At 43.0% G+C, this 20,440-nt stretch overlaps 1 protein-coding gene across 6 annotated transcripts in view; it reads left to right on the forward strand.

Moving 5' to 3' along the window:
- Nucleotides 1-20,440, forward strand: part of CTNNA2 (catenin alpha 2) — a 653,992-nt gene that overhangs the window by 74,420 nt on the left and 559,132 nt on the right. For 2 of the 6 annotated variants that reach the window (XM_081960362.1, XM_081960369.1), the window contains exon 1: nt 10,399-10,504. The exons of 2 other annotated variants lie outside the window; for them this stretch is intronic. In XM_081960362.1, the coding sequence (XP_081816488.1) occupies nt 10,483-10,504 (22 nt within the window). In that variant the 5' untranslated portion in view covers nt 10,399-10,482. Of the gene's footprint in view, nt 1-10,263; nt 10,305-10,398; nt 10,505-11,503; nt 11,554-20,440 lie in introns of those variants that run through there. 2 more of the 6 variants (XM_081960364.1, XM_081960366.1) reach the window with 2 other exon arrangements.

A 20,440-nucleotide genomic window follows, 5' to 3' on the forward strand; every position in this document is an offset into this window, starting at 1 on the left:
AGCAGTCACACACACACACACACACACATACACACACACACACACAGACCCCTGTGTGTGTGTGTTTGTGTATATGTATATATATATGTGTATGTATGTATATATATGTATATGTATGTATGTGTATATATATATTGATTAGCTACATATGTATTGCTTGTTCTCTGGCCAATTCCAAGCCACCTGCTTCACCTTTGATTTGGGATTCCTTGAGAAAGGTTTGTGGTGTTGGCCACATTTGTTTGCAGTGGAAAGCTATTGACACTGAGCATAACTACTGTCTGGCCGAGACTTTTCTTTAATTAGGAAAACCCGAAACATTAATAGTTTGGCTATTTCTCACTTCTACAAAACCAAAGGAAAGTTATGGAACTTTGAGGGAATGGAAGCTGATGGAGGCTCTGGAGAAGCCTCGCAGTGGAGTTTCACTGTTATCTTTAAAGTTGTTTTTTTTTCTTCTTCTTGAGGTATTTGCTTAACACTTAAGGGTGTTTTGAGAAGGAGTTGAAAATTGATTGGATGAAGAAAAAATTTCTAACGTTGCTATGTGACTGCTTCTCTAGGAGGGCAATATAGGGTGGACTTCATAACCAGGGAAGTTATTGGATGTGGTGATTACTGGTTGGTTTTCAGTAAATTGTCAGTAATGTTAATATATTTTCAATTATGTTAGTAGGAAATAAATTTGTTTTAAAATACTTACTTGTTGAACTTTTAAAAAAATATTTTTTATCAACTGGAGCTTGTGCTGTGTGATGTTGACATGTTCAAAATACTATAATCATCTCAAGTTTTATGTATGATTATTAATATCTCTTAGAAATTAAACTGTTTATTCAAAATTTTGGTAGTGTACTTGCATATTCCTAAAGTGTATAGCAGTCAGGCCTGAGAGAGGGAGTGGGTGGGGGAGGGAGGGAGGATATTGTATGATTAATGGATTTGTTTTTATCAGTGATCAGTAGTCTGAAGGTTTTTGTTATGAAAGATCCTTCTAGGAATCTATGATGGAGCAAAAATTGAACAACATCGGAAATAAAACAGAACTAATTAGTATAGAGAAATATCTGTGCTTTTGGGGCTTCATTTAGTTATGCTTAATTGAAACAACATATGAAAACTGCCAATGATTTATATATTAAACACTGTATATTAATACCATATTTATGAAGCCTGATTAGGAACTGTTAAGTCCAAATGGTATGGATTTTAGCTTCAATCTGAAATATATTGATACGTTCATTTGAATAAAACTTTTAGGCATGTATCTCTACATGTACATCTAATAAGACCTTCTGAGGGCAATATCAATCACATTTCACTGCTTTTTGAGAACTTTCCAACTACACTGTAGTTCCAATTTTATGATTCTATACAGCTACTCCTTGTCTTATGACTGGTCACTTAACAATCATTCAAAGTTATGATAGACCCCCTCAAAGGTACTCACAACCTGGTTCCAAAGTTCCCATGACTGACCCCTTCCTTGGGTCCTGGGACTGTGTGTTGGCCCCTTGGTAATCATCCTGCATTTATGGCCATTTGCAGCATTCTGTGGTCATGTGATTGCATTTTACAACGTTTTTGCCAAAAACCCGGCATTTACCTCTTGGCAAAAAACACTCCATCGTGCAAGAGGTCTCCAACCTTGGCAACTTTACGACTTGTGGACTTCAACTCCCAGAATTCCTCAGCCAGCACATGCTGAAGTCCACAAGTCGTAAAGTTGCTAAGGCTGGAGACCCCTGCCATAGTGAACAACATGTTTGCTTTATGACTGTAGTGTTCTCTTTACAGCTGCTGCATTTGCTTTTTATGATTGGTACGGTAATGCTCAGGACGGCCTGCAGAGGGAAGTCTTATTGACATGCAATTAATCAAAACGCCAGGGAGCAAGTGTGAAGTAATTTACACGGCAGTCATTCTCTACGCATTGCCTGTGCAAATCAAAATACGATTATTTTTAAAATACATTAGTTGTTTAGAAATGTGATGCGAGAGTTTTTTTTTCTTTTCTTTTTTTCTGCACCTACTTTATAAGAGCTCTTTGTATTATCCTCCCCTACTCCCCACCTCACTAGACAACTAGACGGTCATAAAAACATATGCAGAATGTGAGTACAAAGCTTTCTCCTGCCATTGTTGCCTGGCAGCTGGTATTCAGAAAAAAATCACACCTCATCTTGGAGTTATTAGGCAGTTATTGTGAGTATTAGTAGTAGAGGGACTTATTCCTAAGCAATAGAGCTGATCCTTAAAAAAAAAGCAACCTTACAGAACTGGAAGCTGTTGCTTGAATTTTCGGTCATTTAATTTTATTTGGAGGTATCCCTGTTCTAGTTTCAGGAGAGAATAAGAAAAATAAATGCTCCTCTTCATTTTCTTCATGTTGTGTATAATTTTATATTTTCATACTCCTTTTAGAATTTTATACTCCACCAGATACTAGCCCTCTCCAGTTACTTGCATTTTCTGTTTTGTAATCATAAATCCCATGTTATTTTCCCACTTTCTGAGAACTTTGGATGGCTTTGTGTTTCCCTGCCCGCCCCCTTCAATCTTTACGTGGTTTTGTTTAGGTGCAGTGCAGTGGTGGGTTCCTGCCAGTTCCGACCAGTTCAGCCGAACCGGTTGTGGTTTGGAAGCCTGGGTCGCTGGAACCGGCAGCGACCCAAGCCTGCCACGCCCCTGAACTGATTCTGTGGGTGGCGCCATAGGCGCCACCATCTTGTTTTTTGTTTCTGCGAAACATTTTTATTGCAGTGTGAATGCCTGCGCAGTGCGCATCAAGCACACGCATGTGGCGCGCCCACAAGCGAACCGGCAGTAGTCACTGCGGGAACCCACCCCTGGTGCAGTGTTACAAATTTGTGTAATCCTTCTCCGAAATACCGCTGCGGTTGTATCAGAGATGACTATAAAAGTAGCAAATATTGTCAGTTTCATTTTCTATCCTTTTTCTCTATTATTCTCATAATAATTTTATTTTTTTTAAAAGTTCAAGAGATCATTAGACATTCCAGCTACTTGATTTATTTCCTGATCAGTCACTCCCAGCTTCTACGGATTAGGGCCATCCACTTTTACGTGATTTTAAAAATGTTTGTCCTCGTGTGAATCACTTTGCATCCAATTCATTGTTAGTCGCCCCCTCTGTTTGAAAGGATCCTTTGGGAACCCCTTGAAATCCATTTGCGTTATCTGCAAAGATGGTCAGATCGCTCCTCAACCCAACTAACTGCATATAATTTCTCATTATCTGGTGTTAGCCAAACTCCTGATTTTTGATACCATAGAGCAGGGTTTCTTCATCTTGGCAACCTTAAGATGTGTAGACTTCAACTCCCAGAAGTTCCCAGCCAGCATGCTGACACCTCTTTAGGCTGCCAAGATGGTGAAACACTTTTTTTTTTAGAATACATTTTTATTATTTTTACATTTAAAACAATGCAGTACCGCGAAGTCAAAGTGACCATACATTCACATTACAATACAATACAATACAATACAATACAATACAATACAATAGCAGAGTTGGAAGGGACCTTGGAGGTCTTCTAGTCCAACCCCCTGCCTAGGCAGGAAACCCTATACCGTTTCAGACAAATAGCTATCCAACATCTTCTTAAAGACTTCCAGTGTTGGGGCATTCACAACTTCTGGAGGCAACTTCTGTTCCACTGATTAATTGTTCTAACTGTCAGGAAGTTTCTCCTCAGTTCTAAGTTGCTTCTCTCCTTGATTAGTTTCCACCCATTGCTTCTTGTTCTGTCCACAGGTGCCTTGGAGAATAGTTTGACTCCCTCTTCTTTGTGGCAACCCCTGAGATATTGGAACACTGCTATCATGTCTCCCCTAGTCCTTCTTTCTCTTAAGCTAAACATACCCAGTTCCCATTATATGCAGCTAGTCTCAACCATTAACAATTAGCCTACTTAATACATTGTCTATCCTTCTGTCCAATCACAATATATACAGTTTGTTCCAGTCTTGTCACCTTGTCTTATACCAATCATAAAATCTGTTCCAGACTTCAAACAATTCTGATTCCCCTTTATTTTTAAGTTCAAGAGTGAGCCTATCTGCTTCCGCACAGGCCAACACTTTTCTGATTATATCTAGCTCTAATGGTGTATTTTCTTTTTTCCAATATTGTGCATAAGTTATATAAAGTGTATCTTTCTTAAACCCCTCCGATATTATACCTAGGAGAAAAATTTCTGGTTTAAACAAGATTTGGTCTCCCACCATTTGTAAGATGGTGAAACGCTTTCATAGACTACTGTGGCTGTCTCTCTCTAACATTACCCATAGAACATTGATGGAAATCCTTGAAAATCCCAGTTCTTCTATCGACAGAGTAAGGTATCCATTTATTGTGTATATCAGCTTAACTTCCCAATAGTAATCCATTATACTTTAAGATAAATTGATTTCTATCAAGATTTTAAGAGGCTGAAGAAGCTTCTCCGTAAGCTGCCTAGAGCTTAAATAGACAAACATAAAGAGTAACTAATGTCTGTTCAAATTTTGTGTAATACACATTCCCAACTCCTGAAGATAAAAAATGTATCCTTAAACTACTATAGATACATTGTTTGGAAGATGAATCAAAATGTTTCTCCTCCTCCTCCTCCTCCTCCTCCTCCTCCTCCTCCTCCTCCTCCTCCTCCTCCTCCTCCTCCTCCTCCTCCTCCTCCTCCTCGCAGTGTGTTCATAAACTTTGAAAATATCTAGCATTGCAGCATCGTAATTTCTTGTAACAACCTATTGCTTGGAAATTCCAGTTACATTAGAGAAGTACAAAACACTGGGTTCCTTTTCTGGGTTTTTGCAGAATATATATTGTTGGTGGGTAAACAGAAGGGGAAGGACAAATGAAAAAGACTGCACTGGTTGAGAATTAGTTGATGTTGGAATATAATACTAAAAATGTAAGACCCAATGTGTGCTGACTAACCTTGTGGGTAACCGTAATTAGTTGTTCAAACAATTTTAACAGCATGACATAACACCATACCAATATATGAAAATATTTGTTGCCCAGGATTGAACTGTGCGGATCTTGGTGCTCTCTGAGCTTAGTATAACAAAATACTAAGTGAGGCCACACTTGGAATCCGGCATTCAGTTCTGGTCTCCACGATGTAAAAAAGAATGTGGAGACTCTAGAAAGAGTGCAGAGAAGAGCAACAAAGAGGATTAGGGGACTGGAGACTAAAACATATGAAGAACGGTTGCAGGAACTGGGTATGTCTAGTTTAATGAAAAGAAGGACTAGGAGTGACATGATAGCATTGTTCCAATATCTCAGGGGTTGCCCCAAAGAAGAGGGAGTCAAACTATTTTCCAAGGCACCTGAGGGTAGAACAAGAAGCAATGGGTGAAAACTAATCAAGGAGAGAAGCAACTTAGAACTGAGGAGAAATTTCCTGACAGTGAGGGCAATTAATCAGTGGAACAGAAGTTGCCTCCAGAAGTTGTGGATGCTTCAACACTGGAAGTCTTTAAGAAGATGTTGGATAGTCATCTGTCTGAAATGTTATAGGGTTTCCTGCCTAGGCAGGGGGTTGGACTAGAAGACCTCCAAGGTCCCTTCCAACTCTACTATTGTATTATTGTATTATTGTATTAAAATACTCAGTTCTTTGATGACTACTCTCAGCTACTAATCACTAATAAGTATTAGAACTGTAATTGCTGTTCTCAGTTGGCATAAACTTATCTAAACTTTTTTTGTTTTGTTTTTATTCATTTCTATAAATTGGTGATAGGACTGAAATACATTTTCCAAAAATGATCTCCTTTTAGAATAGCTGCTCACTCTTGCTTTCTCTGGTTCACACAAACACTCCTTGTGGAGACACTTTTCACTATCTCCACAGGTAGCTTCTCCCTTTGTTGTTGTTGTAAGCTGTTAACTAAGTGGTCATTCCCAGCTCCCAGAGAAGACCAACATGGTCAATAAAGGAGAATATTTGAACCATTAGAATATAAATTGAGAGCAAACCCCATTTCTTACTATCACTGATAATGTTACTTAGTTGGGTCATGAAACGTCTGCAAGAAAATGACAGCCAAGCTCCGAGAGCACCAAGGACCCCTCAGAACAACATTTTTGCTATGGCTGAAGGTATAATCAGTGAACAATAATCATGAACTATCTTGATTTTTGTTTTCCATTCCATTCTCTATTTTAAATTACATCTTGATACAAACAGATAAGAATTAGTGTAGTGATGGTGTCTATTCCCATGTAATGTATTTGTTGTGCAAGCTATGCTGGTTATTAATAAGCTTCCGGGACAATTCAATGTGCTGATTGTGATCTGTAAAGCCCTTCATGGCATAGGGCTGACTTGCTCCAGGTGGGATAGAGGTGATATTCCTTCTTTGTTGCAGGACCTGGAATAGCATGGCTGTGGAAATTTGAGTTGACCTGACTTTGCCATCCTTTGAATGGACCTTGAAGAGCTGACACCCCCACCCCCCATGTGCTGGGTTAGGGCAGTGGTGAAATTCAAATTTTTTTTACTACCGGTTCTGTGGGCGTGGTTTGGTGGGCATGACAGTGGGGGGATACTGCAAAATCCCCATTCCCTCCCGACTCCAGGGGAAGGGTACTGCAAAATCCCCATTCCCTCCCCACTCCAGGGGAAGGATACTGTAAAATCCCCATTCCCTCCCGACTCCAGGGGAAGGGTACTGCAAAATCCCCATTCCCTCCCCACTCCAGGGGAAGGATACTGTAAAATCCCCATTCCCTCCCCACTCCAGGGGAAGGATACTGCAAAATCTCCATTCCCTCCCCACTCCAGGGGAAGGATACTGCAAAATCTCCATTCCCTCCCCACTCCAGGGGAAGGATCCTGAAAATCCCCATTCCCTCCCCACTCCAGGGCAAGTATACTGCAAAATCCCCATTCCCTCCCCACTCCAGGGGAAGGGTACTGCAAAATCCCCATTCCCTCCCCACTCCAGGGGAAGGATACTGTAAATCCCCATTCCCTCCCCACTCCAGGGGAAGGATACTGCAAAATCTCCATTCCCTCCCCACTCCAGGGGAAGGATACTGCAAAATCCCCATTCCCTCCCCACTCCAGGGGAAGGATACTGCAAAATCTCCATTCCCTCCCCACTCCAGGGGAAGGATCCTGAAAATCCCCATTCCCTCCCCACTCCAGGGGAAGGATACTGCAAAATCTCAATTTCCATCCCACTCCAGGGGAAGGATACTGCAAAATCCCCATTCCCTCCCCACTCCAGGGGAAGGATCCTGACAATCCCCATTCTCTCCCCACTCCAGGGGAAATTTCTGCAAAATCTCCATTCCCTCCCCACTCTGTGGCCAGACAGAGGTGATATTTGCCGGTTCTCCAAACTACTCAAAAATTTGGCTACCGGTTCTTTGAACTACTCAAAATCTCTGCTACTGGTTCTTTGAACTACTCAAAATCTCTGCTACTGGTTCTCCAGAACCTGTTAGAACCTGCTGAATTTCACCCCTGGGTTAGAGGATTGTATAACCTTTAGACCAAGCAATTTATTAATTGCTTGGTACATTAATCTCTGAGTTACCACCTCCTTTTGTTTGCATTAAATGGGATTGCTTTTATTTTTATACCACCCATAGTTGCTATGAGTTGGGTGGCCTGTAAATAAATGCATATAAACTGTCTATTTTTGATGATTATACAGGCTTCTTGGAGCTTTTCAAACTGTACAATAAATAGATATACATACGTATGTATGTATAAAAGAAATACAGCCAGTTTCTTTGAGCGTTCAAAGTTACAGCAGCACTGAAAAATGTGACTTAGGACCTGTTTTTCACAGTTACGAGCCTTGTAACATCCCCATGATCATGAGAACAAAATTCAGATGCCTGGCAAGCAGTTCATATTTAAGACCATTGCTATGTCCCAAGTTCATGTGATCCCGTTTTGTGACCTTCTGACACGTAGAGCCAAAGGGGAAGCCAGATTCGCTTAATAACCGGGCTACTAATTGAACAACTGAAGTGATTCACTTAACAACAGTGGCAAGAAAAGTCATAAAATGGGGTAAAACTCATTTAACAAAGGTCTCATTTAACAACAGAAATGTTGGGCTCAGTTGTGGTTGTAAGTCAAGGACTACCTTATTGCTTTCTGTGTGAGCTAGAGTCTACGAACTGTTACAACTCTCACATCTGTAACTATAACTGGGCGAAACAGTGCATCACAGAGCAAACGTTTTCAAGCAAAGGAGCTCAAATGTGCTAAGCTGTAGAATGCTGGGACTCATTACTTCCATATGAATGAAATTCTGGAAAGTTCCATGTCATTCCAGTGCTGCCACGCAGCTGCTTTTCAGACTGCTGCCTTGCTGACACAATCACGTGATCCTCATTTGCCCTGACATATACCTACAATTATTTGCGCATTTATTTATAAAAATTGATTTGCCACCACCCTCGTGTCCAATGGCTGGACGGCTCACAACATGAAAAACATCCATTATAAAGCACAACAGATTAAACAAACGTGAACCATCATAGAGTTAGATGGCAGAGAAGGGGATGGGACACACCGGGGGTGGGGGGGTGGGGGTGTTGAAGATGGCATTGAACTTACTGTATTTTTAGGAGTATAAGATGCACCGGAGTATAAGACACACCAAGGTTTCGAAGAGGCAAATTTAAAAAAAAAAATGTTTTTGCGCTCTGCAAACCTCCCCAAAACGGCCCATTTTTCACGAAAATGGGCCTGCTTTTTTTTAAAAAATGACATGCATAGCCTTTAGGAGGCTTGTAGAGTGCTCCTGGGGGAGTGAGGGGGGGCCAAATACGAGGAAAAAATGGTCCATTTTTCACGAAAACGGGCCCGTCTTTTGTCAAAAAAACGGCATGGGTAGCCTTTAGGAAGCTTATAGGGTGCTCCTGGGGGCTGGAGGAGCAAAATTGAGCAAAAAACTGCCATTTTTTTGCTCCTTTCTGCTCTTCCCAGCTCCCAGGACCACTCTGAAAGCCGCCTACAAGCTATGCACGGCCATTTTGGTGAAGATGGCGGGGTTTCAGGAGGCACAAAATGCTGTATTCAGTGTATAAGACACACCCAGATTTTCAGCCTCTTTTTTGAGGGAAAAAGGTGCGTCTTATATTCTGAAAAATATGGTAATCAGCTCACCACCTTCAGTATGAAGCTACCCCCATCGGGTGCCAAAGCCATCTGGAAGAGCCAGGTCTCCAGGCAATTCAATGTAGAAGCCTGAGAAGCTTGCAGGCAGAAAGTCAACGGATACCCCGTGGGGACCACACAAGACAGGATGACCCAGTGAGTCATGGGTTAGTATTTATTAAAAGTAGAAATTAGCCTTTGTACTGCTGGTTCTTCCAGTATGTTCTCCAAGTTCCCAGTCTGCCTATAACCCTGGACTTCTCTGGTGTAGTTTGCAGGAGGTCCAGGAATGGGATTATCATGTCCTAATCTGCCAAGAGACTGAATCATATTTGTAGCCACGCCTCCCTGACTCTCCTTGGCTCAAGTTTCGACTCAGTCTGGTCCAAGAGAGAGTCTTTTTTCTTGGCTCCTGAGTTATTCCATTCCTGGACCTTCCTTTTGTCTACAACCTCTCCTAGACTTTTTATAGTATTGTGGCAGCCCATCTTAGCCGTGGTAGGTTTCTCGTTTCCAATTCTTACTAAGCCTAACTCTGCTTAGCTGTACAATCTGGCCATAGCGGCCCAAGTGATACCACCTGCTGAGACTGTTATACTGCAGGTCAGTTATTTGTAATACATGAATGGAATCACAATCTACAGCTTCTGCCAAGCAGCCAGTGAGTCAAACGTCGTTCCAATTGGCCTTGTATTATTTCAAAGTGTGTGTTGTGACCTGCCAGCGGTCAGCATAGTTGGCAGCAGATTCGGACAGTGAGGAGGTTGGGGAGGAACATGGGCCAGTCCTGGAGTCTGGGGAAGGCTCTGATGAGGGCTCTGTGTCAGAGGCAGAGAGGGGGCCAGGGCCATATGCCATTTATCAGTTGCCTTCAGAGTCAGACATCAGTGAGGCAGACAAACAGCTGGAGCCTGGTCCCAGTGTGCGCATGCGCAGAGTTGCCAGATGAAGGGAACAGCTAATGAACAAGGGTTGACTTGGGAGTAAGGCCACAGGTGGACGGTGAATGGCCTTTCTCATAGGGAATGAAAGAGGAGCGAAAGGGGAGGGGTGTTTGCAGGAGACAATTAGTTCATTCCTACATTCTTGCCAAATATTGCAGAGTCCGAGAAATATAGGCCTGGCCACTCTTCAAGCCTGATAACGGTCGGTAATTGTGAACTATCTTGAATGTGGGTGGGGACTTTGCTGGAGAGGAATTCACTGTAAGTTAAATAAAAGGGGTTTATCGGAACAAGGACCTGGCTCCTTGCTGCTGGGAATAGGTCAAAACAGTATTTGAAAATTGCTTTGGTATTTTCCTGATGCCTATCTTAAATGTAGGATGGGAATCTCTTGGAGCAGAGGTAATAAATTCCCATATGAATGCATATGTTTTTCAGGCTCTAGGGTTTAAAGCCCCGAAGCCTCCCCCCCAACCCCCCCCCCTCAAACTGGGAATTGATTTATTTTTCAGAAGTTTATTTTAACTTGCTTTCTTCACAGAAAAAAATCTTTTATCTCTCCAGTGATTCAGAGTGGCTAATATTGCAGTGTACGGGAATGTAATGGCTATTAGTATAAATATGCTTTTACAAGTACGGTAGTTCTGGAACATCTTCAAAATTGATATCAAAATGCTTTGGGTCTAAAAGCCAACTGCTCTTGCCTTGAAGGAAATGTTTTGTAATATACTTGTAAGGATTAGGTTGTAAAATATTTGTGGTCCTTGAACAGCAATTACAACTAGTAACATATTGCGGTTAGAGTGTTGAGCTATGAATGGGGAATATCTGAATTCCGATCTCCAGCCATGATATTTTAATTTCTCATGAAAGTAAAATGATGAATGGAGTGTTAAAAACTGGTTGTGGAGAGAGCATATACATAAGATAACCATTTCAGAGTGATAAAAAATGGTGTAGCTACCTGGATTAATCCTTATTATTCATGGAGGAAATGGCTTAAGTGTGTAGGATTGAGGTATCAGTCAGAGTCAGACGTATTTGTTACATAAGCTTTACTTGTAGTAAAGCTATACCCTAGCTGCATTCTACTAGTGTCTGAAGAATGCTTTATGTAACAATCCAAAGTGAATTTAGAGAAGGAGTGAAACTAAAGAACAAGATAGTAGAGGTGGTTTTTACCTTTGTTGTCTTTAAAATAAACCCTTCCATTGGCTCTACCAAGAGATAAAATATTCACAAACAACCTTGGAACTGGTATTACATCTGCTTTTGCAAACTCCCATTCTGTTTTTCTGATATGGGATCAAGGCGTATGGTGCTGCTTTATGCTGAACTCTTAGGCGGCTAATATTATTCTTCTGTTTGTACTTTTTAGCATAACAAATGTGTTACCTTCTGAGATAATATTTCTGAAACGTTATTTCTGAATTTTTACGAGGGAGGCAGTGGTAATGTTTTATTTTTTTGTTTAAACCTCTTTTCGTTTGTGTTTGCAAAGAAACCACTGAACATATCATGATAAAATTGTTTAGTCTGGAGTGGGCAGAGAAATGCATATATTTATATAGGAACTGTCCATTTGTAAGAACTAGTTAATTATTGATTACTTTTAAAAAGCTGATATATATCCCAATATTTCAAACTTCTGAGAAATATTTTGAAAGAAGCGTATTAGAAAATGTTGGTTTTATTTCATATTACTGTTTTAAGTAAATACAAATGTTTGAAAGAGCAGAAATGTATTAAAGAAATGGGCTCCGTCTTTTTTCTGTCTGTCTATTGTACAGTTTTACCTGGTTTTTGCACATCAAATCAGTTTGTGCCACCCCCTCCCCCCCGAAAAATAATAAAATCATGAGCAACAAACTTAAGTAACGATCTACAGCCCCCCCACACCTCAGCTCTTGAACACAATTCCCATGCTTTAAGGTAGTCCCAATTACCGCTAATTGCACTAGTTGTAGTAGTAGATAAGGGGAACTCAGTGAGGTATTATTTTACTTCTGTTGTGAAAAATGGGATGATGAAGTGCTGGACAGTTTAAAGCCAAGCCATGTTTTTGGTTTCTCTGTCCTCAAAGCTACTCTCATTTTAACTGGCCATGTATCTGCTCATGATGTTAAATAATGGCACCCAGAAATGGAAATAATGCAACATGCTTGAGATCTTCAAGTTGCTTTATCTAAGATAGGCCGGGTTTTACGGTATGTAAGCTATGCGTTAGTCTCTGTATATGGCGAGTAAGGTCTGAATGAAGAAGATTTGAGACTGTTCTTTTGGAGATCTTGAACTTGGACATAAGGCAGGATTAAGAACAATGTTGATAAATACAACGTTTTATGGTTTGCACTGATACGGGTTTATGAATCTCTCACTTTATGGAGTGCTTGATTACAAGTATAATTTGAGTGGAAATGTAAGGTTCTACGTTTAGGCAAGAAAAATGAAATGCACAGGTACAGTATAGGTGATACCTTGCTCAATAGTAGTAACTGTGAGAGGGATCTTGGAGTCCTAGTGGACAACCATTTAAATATGAGCCAGCCGTGTGCAGCAGCTGCCAAAAAAGCCAACACAGTTCTAGGCTGCATCAACAGAGGGATAGAATCAAGATCACGTGAAGTGTTAATACCACTTTATAATGCCTTGATAAGGTCACACTTGGAATATGGCATCCAGTTTTGGTTGCCATAATGTAGAAAATATGTGGAGACTCTAGAAAGAGTGCAGAGAAGAGCAACCAAGAGGATTAGGGGACCGGAGACTAAAACATATGAAGAACGGTTGCAGGAACTGGGTATGTCTAGTTTAAGAGAAAGAAGGACTAGGGGAGACATGATAGCAGTCTTCCAATATCTCTGGGGTTGCCACAAAGAAGAGGGAGTCAAACTGTTCTCCAAGGCACCTGAGGGCAGGACAAGAAGCAACAGATGGAAACTAATCAAGGAGAGAAGCAACTTAGAACTGAGGAGAAATTTCCTGACAGTGAGAACCATTAACCAGTGGAAAATAGCTTGCCTCCAGAAGTTGTGAATGCCCCAACACTGGAAGTCTTTAAGAAGATGTTGAATAGCCATTTGTCTGAAACGGTATAGGGCAGCACTGGCGAACTTTTTTGGCTCGTGTGCCATAAGTGGGGGGAGCGCAGGGGGGGTCATGTGCGGGCCTGCCGTACTCATAACACAATGCGCGAGCCCCCAGTGCGCATGCGCACACTACACACGCAACCCAACATTTTTTGCATGCTTTTTTCGCCCTCCCCAGGCTCCAGAGGCTTTATAGAAGCCTGGGGAGAGCAAAAACAGCCTCCCCCGCCCCCCTGGAAGCCCTCCGGAGGCTTCAGGGACCTTCAGGACGCTTCCCTGAAGCCTCCGGAGCAGTCAAAACGAACCTCCAAGCAAACTGGAAGTCCGTTCCCGAACTTCCGGTTTGCCCGTAGGGCTGGTTTTTTGTGCTCCGGAGGCTTCAGGGAAGCTCATGAAGCCTCCAGAGGGCCTCTGGGGGCGCGGGGGAGGCTCTTTTCGCCCTCCTCAGGCTCCTACAAAGCCTCTGGAGCCTGGAGAGGGCGAAAAATGGCTTTAAAAAAGAGTGAACTCAGCTGGCCAGCGCGTGCATGCGCGCTGCCCAGCTGACAGGGCAGCACCTCGCGTACCCTGACAAATGGCTCCGCGTGCCACCTGTGGCACGCGTGGCATACGTTCACCATCACTGGTATAGGGTTTCCTGCCTAGGCAGGGGGTTGGACTAGAAGACCTCCAAGGTCCCTTCCAACTCTGCTATTGTATTGTATTATTGTATGTAAACTAATTATTATCTCCTCTAAGTTGTAGCCTGTTTACATCTCTGGGTATAAACCCTATTCAACTTAATAAAGTTTATTTTGAATAGGAACACTTAGGATTTCATGGAACACTTTTGATGCAGATGGTTAACCCTGCAATTTTTCATATATTCCTCATTCCTAAGTCATTACAGTGTCCTTCATGCTGGGCCACTGGTCAACGATTTAACAAATTTCCATTAAATATAATTATTTAGTTTTTCATCTATTATGCTTTATAAATATAGTCAGCTTAGACTGGTATTACAGTTCCTCTAAGTTTGGTAGGCAACTGTTTATAATAAATATTAGGAATTACTTTTTAAAAAAACATTCCAAGTTGTCACCATGAATAGTAGAGCCCAGGCCAGAATGAATATAAATGTTTTCCATTTTATCCACATGACTATAATTCAGTCTGTTGGGAAAGACTGGGAATTGTTTGTAGTTTTCCCTCCTTTAAATAATTTCTCTGATAAATATATTTAGCTCAATGGCTTATTGACCAGGAATGCTTTTATTTATATGCACACTTTGATATAATAATAGGCACAGGTTTTAAAATCAGCATAATTAATGATCATTATCTTCATTAAACATTTTGACATTTAAATTACACCAACTGTTGATGTTGTGTTTTCTTATTTTAAAGATGGGAAATTAAAATGGAAATGAAGTGTTGAAGCTTAAGCCTCCTGCATCTTTATCAAGTTTTTTCCGATACTTCTGTCTTAACATTTTCCCAAAAGTGTCTACTGGCATTTCAACCGGATTGTCTTAAGATGCTGAAGGACCTTGGGACTACCCTGAAATATTATGGTTGTAAGAATAGCAAGTTAATAGCAGATTAGAATCTGGATGTCAAATTCAAGGCTTTGTTGATGCCCTAAAATTTTTATTTTGCACAAATTTTATGTCCCTGAGTGTGAAGCACAATGCAACTGAAGTAAATAAAGCCTTCCAGAAATCAAGCTAAACCAATGGATATAACTCAAGGACTACCTGTCGATGAGGCCCACAGACGTTTAATCCTTCCTGTCTTTTAATGCCCTTCTCCCCTTCTATTTATAAATTGGAGGAATATTCTGAAGTCCGACATTTCATAAGGAATAGTGACTGGGAATTGTGGAAATTGCAGTCTTAGCTTATCTTGTGTCTGATATGGAAGGCTGAGGCAACAAAACTGAATACTTCACTGTGTGTCTTTCCCATGAGGCATTGGCTAAGCACAAAATACTCCACCAGTTGCTAAATGATGTTGGACTGCATTGTATCATCTAGAACAGAGCTGGGGAACAATGGCCCTTTTATGACTTGTGGACTTCAACTCCCAGAATTCCTGGGCCAACCATGCTTGCTCGGGACTTCTGGGAGTTGAAGTCCACAGGGCATAAAAGGGCCATCACTCTTCACCCCTTCTAGAGACACTGAAAGTCTTTAAGAAGAGGTTGGATAGCCATTTGTCTGAAACGGTATAGGGTTTCCTGCCTAGGCAGGGGGTTGGACTAGAAGACCTCCAAGGACCCTTCCAACTCTGCTATTGTATTGTATTCTGATCTAGAAGAAGGTGCTGCTTTGGTTGACACAGCAGTTTGGTCTGTTTGAAAACGGGTGTTGTGTAATGTATGTAAGATTTTGCACACATGTGTTCCTTACTGGAAAAATGCTGGCCTTTGTTTCTTTTATAAGAGGAAATTATTTTGAAGATTTCAAGTGTCATATGAAGAATGAACTCACGCCGCTAGGATAGTTGCCATAAATATGAGATGGCTGTAACCCTCTAGCAGCTACATATTCTTAGTTGCTATTAGGAGAGTAAATATACTCTCAAACAAAAAGAATAAAGGCTGTGTGGTCAGGAGAAAGGTTTTACTGTGTCAACATTATCTCACCTTACTCTTAAATGTTTCTGGCAGCACTCTCCTTCCAGGACAGAAGTATCCATTACTGCTTGTGACAGGAAGGGATTATTTAACTCAGGGATGTTCCCGAGAAATATGATGAGATTGAGTAGCTAAAAAAAGAAAAAAGAAGAAAGCAGTGCAAGCAATTTACAAAGAGCGGCCAAGAAAGACACTTGCATGATGTCATTGAGAGATAAATGCAACGAAGAGGAGACTTTACTTTTAGCCTGATAACGAGTGTCTCAGAGCTGCTGAAATAAATGTGCTTTAAAGATACTTGTACGTTTCCCCCATTTATGTGGAAACCAAAACATTTCCTTGGCCCAGTGGCCCACATTGACAGGGAGCGTGTATGTGTGTGTGTGTGTGTATAATGAAGATCACGTGAAGTGTTAATACCACTTTATAATGCCTTGGTAGGGCCACACGTGGAATACGGCATTCAGTTTTGGTTGCCACGATGTAGAAAGAGTGCAGAGAAGAGCAACAAAGATGATTAGGGGACTGGAGACTAAAACATATGAAGAACGGTTGCAGGAACTGGGTATGTCTAGTTTAATAGAAACAAGGACTAGAGGAGACATGATAGCAGTGTTCCAATATCTCAGGGGTTGCCCCAAAGAAGAGGGAGTCAAACTATTCTCCAAAGCACCTGAGGGTAGAAGCAATGGGTGGAAACTAATCCAAGAATGAAGCAATTTAGAACTGAGGAGAAATTTCCTGACAGTTAGAACAATTAATCTGTGGAACAGCTTGCCTCTAGAAGTTGTGAATGTTCCAACACTGGAAGTTTTAAAGAAGATGTTGGATAACCATTTGTCTGAAGTGATGTAGGGTTTCCTGCCTAAGCAGGGGGTTGAACGTGTATGTTTGTGTGTTGAGCAGCTGGAGAGGGAGCTTTGTTCTAGAGTCAGTGAATACTTTGATTTTGTTTCATAGGATTTATAATGGGGTTTTTTGTATTATGTTGTTGGACATGTTCAGGTTGGTGTTATTTTAAAATCCCAAACCTCCAATGATTATACAGACATTTCCATGTTGTTTTCTTAGCAGAAAACACAATTTGAAAATTACTTTCTTCCCCCAGTGTTTTTTTAAATTTACTTCATCCAGTTTACAACCTTATCGTAAATGACAAGTTGATTCGCCACTTGTTGATTTTTTTCCCACCATTGATTACACCTGTAACAAATATTCTGCTTAAATTGAGAGCTTAATTTGGAAAATAACAATCACGCTTGTTTTGGTAATTTAGAATAAATTACCCGGGCTGTTTTACATACTAACAACTTCCTGATTGCATTTAGAGTTAGTCTACAAAGCAGCGAAAAGAAAGACAAACATCTTTGAGATGGCGAAGGTGAGGTTGCCTGACATTAATGATTGTTTTTAAAGAACTCCTTGCGGCTTGCATTTTGAAGTTTGTTTCCCCTCCCCCCCCCTGTTTTTGTTCTGAGCAAGGCTTCCCAAGAGCATGAAGCAAACTCCTAGTCCCAACAAAAACCCCTTTTATTAATTGTCTGTGAATTCTGCTCCTTTTCCAGTAGAATCGAGGGAGGGGTTACGCATGGGTTTTGTCACAGCCGGATTGGTCCATAGACTGAGGGAAATTTCTATAATATTCCTCCATTTCCCATTGGCTCCCAGTTTCCTCTCAGTCTTTTGGTCCAAGCACTGCTTTGGCTCCTAGGTAGGAAACCTTCACATTATTGTTAATCTGACTAAAATTCATTGATTTGATTGGATTAATTGGATAATCTAAATTACTAAATTTATTTCAGCTGTGGCCCCTAGGGACAGTTGTTTCGGTCTCGCATGGGATAGGAGAGCCCTTTGGGGCGCCGCGCCCCCTACTCTGCGGGGCCAGGGGCCCTGTCCGATTCCCGGGCCAGCGGGGATGACGGGCTTCAAAGCGCAGCTTGCTGGGAGCTAGACGGTGAGTTCGGAGGAAGAACAATCAAGCCGCATAACTTAAAAGGCAAATCGCAGGTTTTTTTCCCAGCGCCAGGAGTCTCCTTGCGGCAAGCGGCACTTTTATTGATCACCCTGTCTTCCTGCCACTCCAAAGTTGCCCAAACACACTGCCTTCCTGCCGCTCTGAACGTGCCCTAACACATGGAGTCGCGGCGGTTAAAAGACAAGCTGCGGCGATTAAAAGGCAAGCCGCGGCCATCCCTATGCTCTCGGCAGTGCAATCGAAGGCTCCGGTGGCCGTTTTGAAGCGGCCACGTGGAGGCAGCCATTTGCAGAAGCCTCGTGGTCGGGTACTCCGCTTCCTGCATTGCGGTCATTGATCGGGGGCCGGCAGGTCCTTATCTAGCACGTGGCCCACAGCTCCTGAAGGCCCAGGCACCGGCGGGACCTACAGTGGCCTTGATACCCTGGCACGTGGGTGGCTCCAATGGCAACAACAAGATCCGAGCTTCCTCAGGCCCCATCAGAGGCTCCAAGCGAAGTCAGAGAAGGGCAATTAGACAGTCCCAGAACCAGGGCCGTGGCTTCTAAGCCCTTGGCTGATCAACGCCTTCCAGAGCCACCACTAGGGATAAGCTTAGATGACAGAGGGCGCTGGAGAAAACTATCGCCAGGGCAGAAAAGCAGGCCCGGTCCACTAGGCCCAACTCGGCCAGCAGATCCAGATCTCCTATCAGGCCCTTGTCTCTCCACTCCGGTTCACCTCCTAGAGGTTTCAGCCCTTCTTCCCCTTCAGTCTCTCCTGCTGGATCCCACAGGCACTCCAGGCAGGAGGTTTCTCCTTCCCCCTCCATCTCCCCGAGCCATTGGGGGTGGAAATGTGGATCCCTTGGAGGGCCCCTCTGGGTCCTACTATACCTCTTCAGGGCTAGCTCATCACGAACCTCCAGTTCCGGGTCCATCGCAGGATGACCTTGAGGACCTGGATCTCCTTCCTGAAAGTATTAGGAGGCTCATTTCTACAGCTATAACACGGGGCATTGCCACCGGTATGTCCCAGAGAGATAAGACACCACAATCTTGCAGGGCCCCAGTGGCTCATCACAGACAGCACCACGCTAGCCCCCCTCCCCCTCCATGGTCAGTGAAGGCTCCATTTTGGGGGAGGACACCCATCAAGACATGGGGTTTTTGGAGGATGAGGACTCAGTTCCCGCTGATCCTCCAGCCTTTCCTGGCCTTTTTCCACCGGTCATGTTCAAGACACTTTTACACAAGGCCAGGAAGACCACTAAGATTGGAACTGGGGACCCAACGGTCCCTCAACCTAGGGATCCAAATCTGGCAAATCTGGCACCGCCACAAACAAGGAGGAAATTCCTGCCCCTCCCTTATTTCTAGAGGTGGTAAAGAACCAGTGGGCCTGTCCTTCCACCTTTTCCAATCCTGGTAGCAGTGATCGCTGCTTCTACAATGTAGAGCAGGCCTTTGCCCAAGCTCTACAATTACCAGCAATCAATACCCCAGTAGCAGCCCTAGTCTTTTCCTCCTCCATAGTCTCTGGAGACGCAGCTGATAAGATGAAGCAGGAGGACAAGCGTGTGGAACTTACCTTGCGTAAGAACTTTAACACTTCTGCCTGGGCAATCAAAGCTGCTGTGGCGGCTTCCTACTTTAACTGCACGACTGTCATGTGGCTTCGCCAACTACAGGACCGTATTCTTGTCCAGGATGAGCAGCTGCATCAAGATATCACTAAAATCATAGCCGCCTCTCAATTTTCCAGGGCGCTGCTCTGGAGAGTCCAAAGAAGGGGTTAAACACAGCCAATCTGCCCAGAACTGAATTGAAAACTTTAAGCCACGCCTCTGGTGCCGACTCTCCTCAGATTTTTTCAATTCAGCTAGCCCAGTAGACGCGCTTTAAGATTTCTCCAGTTCTAAGATTGATTCCTTGGACTCTCCAGAGGAAGAATAATTTTTTAAAACAGCATATTTAAGGATTTTTAGAGCAGGCTGGTGAGTTTAAATTTAAGTTTGTTTTTTTCCCTTTTTAATTGGGTTTTTCTCACCCTTTCGGCTCTCCTGGAGTCCGGGGCTTTGCTCTGGCTCCTAGAAGCCGCAGGCAGCTGTTGGGGGAAGCGCGTGGGTCGGAGTGCCGACGCCAGCGCTGTTGGGGCACCCCTACTGGGGGCCGATTCCCACTGGAAGCCCTCCGTTGCAATTTGTGCTTCTAGCAAGTCAAATTGCTGCGTGGGCTTCCAGGGCAGCCATTTTGGCTTCTTCCCTCTTTAAATTTGGCGCGCAAAAGCTCCGGTGAGTTCCGGCCGCCATTTTGGATTGCGCAATCTTCCGGCTTTACTTTTAAAAGTTTTTTGCCGCAGCTGCCTGGTGCCTGGCTCTTTGCAGGAGCCGCGTGGAGTCAGACTTGCCCGGTGTGACTGGCGACCTGGGCCCCAATCCAAGCAAGTGATATCGGCATGGGATCGTGGCCTGCTGGGTCACCTCCTTTACTCTCCTGCAGGCGCTGGGAGCGAATTCTGCTCGCGCCTAAGAAATTCCAAGCTACTTCAGGCCTTGCAGTTTCTCTGTCTCCTCAGGAGCATCGTGCTGCGGTGGGCTTTCTGGAGGTGGTGAGTGGTGGTTTTCCCATCCCCCTACTGCCCCAACCAGTGATTGTTACCATGGCAGATCAGGC

Source organism: Natrix helvetica (assembly GCF_964273705.1).
Source record: "Natrix helvetica genome assembly, chromosome: 7".
Lineage (NCBI taxonomy): Eukaryota > Metazoa > Chordata > Lepidosauria > Squamata > Natricidae > Natrix > Natrix helvetica.